Below are 10741 nucleotides of genomic sequence, written 5' to 3' on the forward strand. Positions count from 1 at the left end.
TCTCAAGTTACACGTAAAGTCCTCTATTTGATAGCTTTAAATTACAAATGTCGTGCATGTATTCGACCTCTTAACTGCGTTGGAATATTTACAAGGTCAAAGTCTGCCACTGCACCGACTATAGCTCTTGGAATGCCACTCAAACTGCTCTATTGAAGCATTGCATTTGGAACGTGTTTAAAATTAGCGACGCCTATTACCTGTTGCATTGTGCTGCTGGTTTTAAACTTCGTGCTCCGTCATACCATAGATCATAATGTACAGCGCATTCCATTATATATCACTTAAATAAGATGACTTATTTAAGTACATATTTAAAAACACAAATATTGGTTGGAAATATAATTTAAGGTAAAAACAAGCAGACTGCACGTACAATGAATACGTATACAGAACGATTCTATAAAGCCACAAAATTACCAGAATCTTAGTTAATGGTTTTGAATGGTTTGTTGTGTGCGCGTGATACAGTCACTACACTGCGGTTACTACTGTATGTGTTGTGTGCGAGTTTTGTGACGCAATTTAGCTCACTATGACGCCACAGACAACACAGGAAACGCTTGTAAAGCAAACAGTCCCTTGCTACAACACAAGAGACTGTGATGTAATTTAGTAAATTTACCATAGTAAACGATTGATAACAGAAAGTGTGCAGTATCATCAAGAGTCAAACAGCACAACAGTTTTTTTTTTCATAAAACAACATAGAAGAAAAAAATCGAACGTGTAGGTCCAATCATAAAGCAACAACAATAATAACAATATTATATGACAAGATTGTGAAAACAAAGCAAATGTCTTTGTTGGAATTTTGCAATATATTAACGGAAGTTGAACCATTAGGCAGTTAAAAAAACTGAAAAATCTTTCAAAACTTTGCACAGTTGTTCATTAACTGAACCGCTAATACTGAAGTGTGTTTCGACATTATTTTAGGTTCGCAAGTGCATGCACTATCATACCTAATATCAGTGCAAATAAATGCAGGAACTTGCCAGATTTTTTTTTCTACAAATTTTTTAACATAATTTTGTTTTGACCAACCTTGATCAAGCACATTAAAAATTTACTTTAAACATTGAAAATAAAACATCTAAAAATAAAAATTGTCCGCCATGTGGTGCAGGTGGGACATACAGAGAAATCTGTAAAACAACAACCAAGCAAGAGGGTGCTATCTTCTGCTGACTCGCCTCGTTACGACTCATCGATATTGAACCCGCGAGTTTGGTGAGGCAGAACCATTGGATGAAATGTGATGGTCTGTTTGCGAATTTTTGTTTAATGTAGAACTGGTCTAATCGCCGGTCACAATTGATAATAGTATAGTTATGTCGTCTGGCTTTCCTCCTGAAATTGGTAAGTAGTTTTATAATATTGAATATTGATAAATGTAAAATATTCAATAATAATATTTATCCAACGCCATTGCAGAGTGGTTAGCGCGCCTGCCTCTAACCCAGAGGTAATGGGTTCAAGGATCGGTGCTGCTACCATCCTGGTGTATGTTCTCGGCTAAGACATTTACCAGCAATTGTTTAAACTAAGTGGTCACTAATGGGTTGACTTACTTGTCAACATTACAGAAAAACAACCATTCGCAAATTTATACACGTGGTAACTCTGCCGCCACGAGGTGTATGAAAAATAACATCCATGTTATACTGGCTGTTGTTTTCCCACCACGAGAGGATAAAGTTAGGTTCATTCACTTAGTATAATAATTTTCCAAACTAATACAAAGTAGTACTTTCACATATTTTTTTTATGCTAAAACAGGGCCATGTGGTAGCACAAGAAACAAAATTCCTAAGGAATCGATTGAGAAACCACGCTTATTTTGATTTTTAATTTCTAACATTGACAGTAGAAGTTCTCTTGAGAATTACTAATCTACTCTATATGGGTTAGGTACTATGTGGCATGTTTTCAAATCCATAGGAACTGAAAATCATGCATAATTTGGCCCATTAGCCCAAGAAGTTAAAATTGTATACCTGTAACAGGGTAGCCATTCTTTCTTGCTTGTTTAGCAAAAGGTGAAAGATAATCTGGATCATAAGACAAGTCCCTTGCTTGCTCTGCTATATTCCAAACAGTTTGCTTTATGCTTTCATATTGGTTGTCCTGTTATTAAATATGAATGACCATTTAGTAAAACTACTAAGCTTGTAAGGTTTAAATGAATAATATATGTACAACTACATATATATAGCGTATTTAATTACCATTTAAAGAAATCTCAATCATCATACTATGAATACATTTACCTGTTCAGCCATTTATCATATTTAAATATGTAATTATAACACATGACCCATTTTATGCAAAATAATAAAATATCAACACTTTGTAAAAAATCAATAGGTTTACACATGAGGAATACTATAAGATAGATAATAAGTTAATAACCTTAAGCCTTGCTAGTTCCTTGAGTATAGCATGGTCTGGCATGTTGTCAAACAAACCATCAGTGGCTGTTAATATAATGTCACCCAACTCAAGGTCAAACGACGTAGTATCGGCGTCCTCGGCTCTATTAGTAGAATATTAACTTACAGTGAAGTACATTCCTTAGGACTTGTGTTGAGTTATAGAACTACCACCTCTAATTTGATGTATTAAAACTACTACCTCTAATTTGATGTATTAAACATCATGTTCTTTTCAAAGACTATAATAAAATTTAATAAAAATAAGAGTGTATTGCTTTTATATCAAGAAACGTTGGTGTAAACAAAGTGAATGATAAATAACATCACTGACTGAGTAACTAATGAGAGTAGTGCAATATGACTGATGACACCAATAGCGTACACACCACGTAGAAAATGATGCCATACTATGTGGATATCACTGATGATTACATGGTAAGCTAATGTTAAATGTAAGAGCCCAATGCGAAAAAAATCAATACAACAAGTAGCTCTAAAGTTGCACTCTTAACAACTAATACAGAAAGCCACAGCGAACTGGGAGATTTTTCTCTAGGGAAATTAAAGGAAACTGTTTAGTATTTTTTATTTAATTTAAATTAACATGCATAATTTAACTTCGACAGCAAGTAATTAGCAAAGAACTCACGCATCATTTAACACTTCTTCTCTGTGCTCAGCTGGCGGTACAGAGAGTTGGAAAGGAGTGTTAAAAAAATGTTGTTGTTCAGTTGAACGATGCACTACTTCTCCTTTGCGTACAACCATGAAACCAGAGTCACCAAGATTAGCTGTGTGTAAGGTCTGCTTGCTACGGTCAAGCACCACCAGACATGCAGTGCTGCTTCCTGTTTAAAGCAACGTCATCTTTAACTTTAAAATACCTTAAGACTTATGTATCTTGCCTAACAGTGATTATAACATGAAAAGTGGCACTAAAATCCATTTAAAAGATTGTGTACAAAAAACTTTTATAGGGTATATATATATATATATATAATATATAGAATACAGTTAACTTTTATAAATTTATGTTATTTTTATACATAGTTAAGTTTAACATGCAATATTTAATTTATATTTGTAACAGTAGGCTAATACAAACACATGTGTCCTTAAAGTTAAGTTTACTGCACATTGCAATCACAAAAAGTAAGAATACATATGTATTTAATATACAGCCTATATAATAAATTAATAGCCCTAAATGGCACAAGCTATAAGCTGTTGTATGTAACTTTTTTGCTAAGAACTAAACTGTAACAACTTCTTACTTTCTTTATTGTAAAAATTCCAAGGTTATATTATTAACTCATACTCACTGTTTATATTGTACTAAAATTACATTAATAAATAAACTGAACATATTTGAACAACAAGTTGACTTAACGTCATTTATTTAGCATAATACTATCTATAAATAAAGATATTTGTCAACTGTTCAGTTTTATTGAAATTTATGACATCAACTTTGAAACTATTTGTGTGTAACAAATAGGAAAACATGATAGGTATTAAATGCTAACGAAGTAGTTATATATACATTTATCAACCTAATCAATGCTTAATATTAACTTTAACATAATAGAATAAAACACTTAATATCATTAACATTAATATGTTGCTAGAAAATGGGCCAACACGATTAATTTTTACCATTGTTTTCAATGAATATACAATGTATCAGAATCAGCAGTTGTACCTGCAAGGGGAACTTTATCTTGTAAAAGTTCATTATATCCTGATGCTAATAAATCAGCAGGTTGACTTGGTACAAAGCGTCCAGTTTTCACCATCATTTCACAAGCATCCATTAATTTCTTTGAAAATTGTGAAGGATCAATTCCATATGCTCTCCACCCACCAACACCATCTGCTACTCCTATAAAGGAAATAAAAGAATTGCAATAATGTATTTATTCAAGCATGAACTAGGGATTTCAAGACATTTGTAGTATAATGCAGTAATACCATTTGGCAAAATAAAAATGCAACCAAATGAATGGTTTTAACCTTTTAAACAATGTTTCATAGTTTCAATGCAAATTAAAATGATTTATATATATTAAAACATTTTTAATAAACTAAAAATATTATTGGAAACTGGAAATCCATATAAGTTGATTATACAGGATTAAATATTAAATCACACTGATTCTGAGATATCACTGTTGAACAAGCCTTTACTTTAGTATGATTTTTCAACACCTTATTCAGCTGTGGTTTAATACTTATTAGTTTTATTTATAGCACCAGTTTGGAAATCACTGCTACACAGTGCTGGTAATGAATTCTGGAATTATAGCTGATATTTCATAAATGATTCACCTAAAACATCAGCAGCTTTATAGTAAGTAACAAAGCAAGCATCATCTCCATATAAACGTTTGTCAAGCAAAGAAACTGCTCTGGGTGGGATTCGTGAGGTTCTTCGTATCGGGGAATCAAACTTAGAAAAACCAGAAACAGCGGAGACCAAACGGCACAAGTGTGTGGATGTGGCTGCAAATATAATAGGTGTTTTCAATCAATATCTTGGCAATGTGACATTAAATTGTCAATTAGTAACTGTCAGACAACATGACATGCAAGATGAAGGGGTATAGAATTCTTAAATATAGAATAGAATAACTAAATTACTGCCTATTTAATTAGGATGATGGAACCCTCTTTTATGAATATATTTGGAATGCAATATAGCTAATCCTTTTGCAACAAAATTACTAATGCAGTTTGGTATCAGCCTATCTGTGGCGGAGTGTACAGCAAAAAGCAACAGTCTATTAACACAAAATGCTACTTTGCAGATTGGCTTCTGCTAGGAACTGGCACAGCCCATGGCAGTCACAGCTCACATGCATGTTTTTGTTTTCAACTTTTTGTTAGACACAGCATAATTGTCCAAAGCATGGCAAATAATTAAAGAACAAACCAAATCTGTATTTGAATGAAATATGATTTCTTAATGATGCATGAAATTGAGTATTTTTATGCAGATTTTCAACAAATGTATGTGTGTGAGATCTACTCATTGCCATATTTTGCAGTATAGCTAGTAACCCCACAATATTACTTAGCCCCACTCGCTTCTCAATACCAAACAGATACCTGAGTTTGGTGATGATCTAGAACTACTCTGGATGCCTCGAGGATCCCGAGGAACAAACGGGATTCCATTAAAATGCTCTGGACTTAAACTGTTAGCTACTGCACGAGCAGCATAACGTCCGTATGTCATCACAGAGAACATCCTGGTGAGCACCTCCGGTGGGTGCCACGATGTAAGCAGCTTACACAATCGAAACGTTAGTTTCTCAGTCATGCAGCAAAATAATTAAGGAAATCATCTACGAGATCTAATATTGTGTCTGCTGCATGGATTGTTAGTTTTGAAAAATATTGGTTAAATATATTAAACACGAACAATGTGAAACTGGTGCTATTTCCTGTGTATATTATTAGTTTATTACCTCAAACAGTATTACTAATCGCATATTTCAAATCAAACATAATATTTTTTTAAATATACTAACATTTTGAGCTTTACATTTATATAATGCAACCTATAAAATAAAAGCTCTAAAACAAATACGATTAGTAATACATAAATACAAGGTATTTTTAGGTCTTTAGCACCACACAATATTGTTTGAGATAACTGTATAATGCAACTTACGTAATAAGCTGCAAATACCTTCATTCTTCAAACACTCAGTTTCGCCTTTGTGCATGCAAAACGTAATGAAAAGGTTATTTAACACAGTTCTTTGTAACGAAAGCAGTGCGTCATGCTTTCGGCTGAAGAACACTCGACATACGTTGGTATGGTCTCATAACGTTCTACGGTTTAAAAGCGTATTTTACACTTCACGAATTGAACTTTAATAGATAAAATATTGAACGTTAACTAAATCCACTGAAGTATTTGGATCGTGTGTTTCTTCAATTTGATAGAAAGTCTTGCCCTTTGCTAATATCGACTAGGCGGCGTACTGTGGCAAATGTTAAAGAATGTTACTTGTTTTTTCCCCGCGCAACGACAGTCGTTACAACCCGGGTACCAGCCACCAGGAATGGTCCAAAATTAAATTTAAAAACATAAAATAAACTGAATTTTGAAACATTTACAATTAACACCACAACCCTAATATTCCCTGTTTTGTGAACACTTAATTAGAATTTACAAGCAAGTGAAGCAACACATGTGCCACAATACTAAAAAATAGGAAACCAAGTTTCAGCAAAATAATGTTTTGCTGTAGGCCTGTAGCAAATCTTAAATGTGAGAATTCTATTCTGCTTATTATCGATCAATAAACGGATTAAATCACTTTATTTGGGTTAATGATCCTTATTCAACTGTCTTATTTTCTAAATACTTGAATTATATTTTTTGCACAAGGCGATGTTTTGTATAGCTCCCATTTATTATCACTGGAATACTAGTTGCCAAGCGGCAACAGTATTATATCAAAACACAAGAATTTGATGAAAACATAAAGAACACAAAAGTAAAACTACGGTCTACAGTGGTTATTAAATAGCTTCACATTAAAAATCACATAAAAGCATTAAAATAGTATCGACATGATGTAGTGCAAATGACACTTATTTATCCTAGTTTGGTGAAGGAACTCAAATTCGAGAACACCTTGAATATAGATTAAATCACTAGGTTTTTTAATTATTGATGCTTGCTTAATTGTCATTTCATAGTATATATTATTTTACATACAAGGAGATTGTTGCAGTTGCCATTTATAATCACTAAATGCTGTTAGCATTAAACCGAAACACTGCAAATACCTAATCGAAGGATAACAAGGTAAAAGCTGCACTACAAAAAAAACAAAACAGAATAACAAGGTAAAAAACTGCACTAGAGTGATTATTGAATTACATGCAATAAACTTTTCAATAACAGCACAAATAGCATCAAAATAGTGTTTGCGTGGCATAGGTAAACATATGACACTTCTTGATCCTTGGTTGGTAGAGAAACTTGAAAAAAATGCATATTACAGTAAAAACAAATTGTTCTATTAAAAACAAAAACAGTAGGCCTACAACACAAACTATATACCATAATAAAACATCTCAAAAAATTGAATTTTCAAGATTATAATGAGTTATACTCGTGGAACTTTTGAACTAAAAAAATTAAGACAGAATTTGTAAATATTCATCATAAACTAAAACTCATTATACTGAACAAATGAACAGCAATGCGATATTATATTACGCCTGGCATAAACAACTTATTCATATTATATGAAGTAATTACATTTTCTAGCTTTAAAACTCACACAACATAGCACAATTACAAAAAAAGTGATTTGCCTGACATATCAAAACTATAAAACAAATGTATAAAGTTTTAGTCAAATGAAATTTCTAAATTAGAAACCAAATTTACTTTAGATCAAACTTTTCTCACATTTGCTAGTAAAGGCAGTAAGGCACTTATTTCCATTAAATAAAATAATAAGATAGCAGCCTTGGCAGAGTATAACTATAAAATTATTAAACTTCTCAAAAAACTAATTTTTGTAAGCTACAACACATATTTTTCTGAAAAATAAATTTTAGCTTTATAACTTTGTTTACATTTATCAATCATTCACAAGTTCTACTGGACTTCCCAGGATGATTGGAATATGTGTATCGTTAAGGGTATAAAAAAAGGGATTATCTTTTTCTTCTGTCCCACTCCAACAGTAACAAGAAATTGAACCATTTGTAGTAGCCAATTCCACTTCTATGATGCTTAGTGGTGGTGCTCTTGTGAACCACCTATTCAATATTTTCTCTGTGTCTCTTTTATTTAAACCAATTGCCTGCCTCTGAGAATCCGAGAGCTTTGAAGGATCACAACCAACCTTTTCACTCAACTCTCTCCATTGGCCTAGTAAGGTGCCAACTGATCTTTGGAGTTTTGTAAACCAATTCTTCTCCAATTTTGCATTTACACATTGCCTATAAAACCACTCCAAATTTGGACACTGACAGTCTGGGGTTTCGGATAATACACCACACAGCCTTTGTAGTTCTTTGTGAAAAGGCATGTAGGGCTTTTCATCTTTCGGCCCAATGTTATATCGTTTATCTTTTAATAGTTCCTCAATAAAGCTAGATACAATGTTATTGGGATCCCAATTGTACCTAGTAAGCAATGCAAAAAGAATCTGTAGCAGGTGGACATTTAGAACTCTTAGTTGCCATTTAAAACATTTACCAATAATTAGATTTTCAGATTTGCCTTTTTTGAAAAGCAAGCTTGATTGCCATACTTTTTCATTAGCAATTCTAACTCGTTCTAGAAATAACTTAAACTCTTTCTCAAAGGTTGGCGTTGTTGGTTCAATACTAGTTTTATTTGCAAAATAATTGCTATAGGCAAGTTCCAAATCAGAAAAAGTATCGAAAAAATCTGCCAGTGGTTGACCAGTAGTCCCCAACTTTTTTAACCCATCTACAGCTGATATTGGATAGTCAGTGCAACCATGTTGTTCAAAATATTCTGATTCTTCTTTATAATGCTTAAGCATTTGTTTCATGAAATCTTCATTTTGGATCATTTTCTCCTCAAGGTCTACCACACATGAAAGTTTTATCAGATCTCTTATTACTTTAAATCCCGTTTTAAACACAGCATTCAATCCATTTGAATCACAATTGATATTCATCAATTTTAGAGTAGGATAATTTGCACTGTTAACTGTACTCTCATTTTTTAAACCATCCAAATTCTCTATGTGCATACTTATGCTTCCTTCAAACAACTCTTTGTAAGGATCACATTGAGGGTCAATGGATGTGCTTACTTGGTTTAGCATATCTGTATTTATCGGTTTGTCTTTTAAATCTCTTAAAGACCTAATTATTTTTGTTTCCTGTTTTAATTTGTCCTGTGTAGCTTGGTTCATTGACTTGGTTTGTTCAGTTTTTAAATGCAAGAGATTATTTACTTCACAATTTATAGCACCTTGCCAAGCCTTTGCATGCTTTCCATGACCTCTAACGGTTAATTCAAATTTTCCACTTGTTATGGTATAGTGAAAACCAGTTTTTAAACCTTCTGTGGGGAAAAAATCGTTTATCAATATCTTGAGTTCCCAATCTTTAGGGCCACGTACACAGTCACCTGGTTTGCCATTCCAAATTTCCGAAAACACTTCCTTTTGGGATGTTGTAGATTTACAAACTGATATAGCAATTGTTTCTTCTGTAACTACATAATTGGCGTTACTTGGTTTGTACCAATCAGGGAAAAAAATGATGTCCAGGCCTTGATCTTTGTAAGCCTTATCATATCGGAAAGCTTTAAGTGCTCGGTACAATATAAAAAGGCACTGTGTTTGAGAACGAACCACAAAACACCGGAATGCAGATGAAGATTCGGCAGTTTTATATGGTTCAAGAGTAGATTCTGCAATTTCGCCAAAATTCACAACACGAGAATTGGCGGAACTCATTAGTCTTGTAAAAAAAAATATTTAAATAATATAAAATTAAGTGCAATCAGCATATAAGTGCCGTAATACACATAAAAAGGCTAAACGTGATTGTTAAAAAATAAAAAAAGCTATTATTTCAGCAGATTTTTTCGGCAGAACTAAAGTCGAGTTATGCCCAGCCATAGAAATACGAATTAAGGGCACACGAATTAAGGGCCCACTATAAAGGAGTCGTATAAACACCTTTTTATGGGTAATTCTATGGCTCTGCACTATAATACCATAGAATACTGAACAGTATTCTATGATAATACCCGATAGAAAATTAACCACATATAAATTGTTGTTACGTCTGTTGCAACTCGACGCCTAAAGTGACGTCACATAACCCAATCCCAATACTTAATTAATCAATGCCAACAGTGCGGATACGACTTATCTCATAAAAGACTTTCCCATGAAAACAAACCCCCCGTTGAACGAGGTTAATGACATCCCGTTCAGCCGATGACAGGCCCAAATCGATTCCCTTTTATCGCATGACGTCACACTGCTGTCACGTGATTCTGTCCGCTATATAATTCGCCTTTTCCCTAACACAATAACTAATAACGAGAAACCACTATCGGCACTGAGACCTCGAGGTCAGTCTAGGTTCATGGCGGGCTCTTCCGAGCCTTTGCCCAGCCGTCAAGTAAGCTTTTGCCCGATACCGTATCGTGTACTTGTATACCAGAAAAAGGAATAAAACATAGCAAGATATCATGAACTGTTTGGTTTCTGGTTATAAAAGCAATTAGTACTACAGTAGATATAGCACCCCGCGGAAGCCTGTATATGGATCGG

General features: G+C 33.5%; 2 protein-coding genes across 2 annotated transcripts; both read right to left on the reverse strand.

Moving 5' to 3' along the window:
• Window positions 1-327: 327 nt before the first annotated feature.
• Window positions 328-5842, reverse strand: LOC100181266 (protein phosphatase PTC7 homolog). Its single transcript, XM_018811692.2, has 7 exons — window positions 5547-5842; window positions 4767-4940; window positions 4141-4320; window positions 3088-3286; window positions 2416-2539; window positions 2001-2130; window positions 328-1353 (listed from the first exon to the last, which is right to left on the reverse strand). The coding sequence occupies exons 1-7, from the start codon at window positions 5758-5760 to the stop codon at window positions 1301-1303; spliced, it is 1074 nt and encodes a 357-aa protein (XP_018667237.1). The 5' UTR covers window positions 5761-5842; the 3' UTR covers window positions 328-1300.
• A 1004-nt stretch (window positions 5843-6846) lies between these two features.
• Window positions 6847-10088, reverse strand: LOC100183618. The gene has a single exon (XM_002126077.4). The coding sequence runs from the start codon at window positions 9911-9913 to the stop codon at window positions 8051-8053; it is 1863 nt and encodes a 620-aa protein (XP_002126113.1). The 5' UTR covers window positions 9914-10088; the 3' UTR covers window positions 6847-8050.
• Between the last annotated feature and the right edge of the window lie 653 nt (window positions 10089-10741).

This window comes from Ciona intestinalis, chromosome 4 (assembly GCF_000224145.3).
Source record: "Ciona intestinalis chromosome 4, KH, whole genome shotgun sequence".
NCBI lineage: Eukaryota > Metazoa > Chordata > Ascidiacea > Phlebobranchia > Cionidae > Ciona > Ciona intestinalis.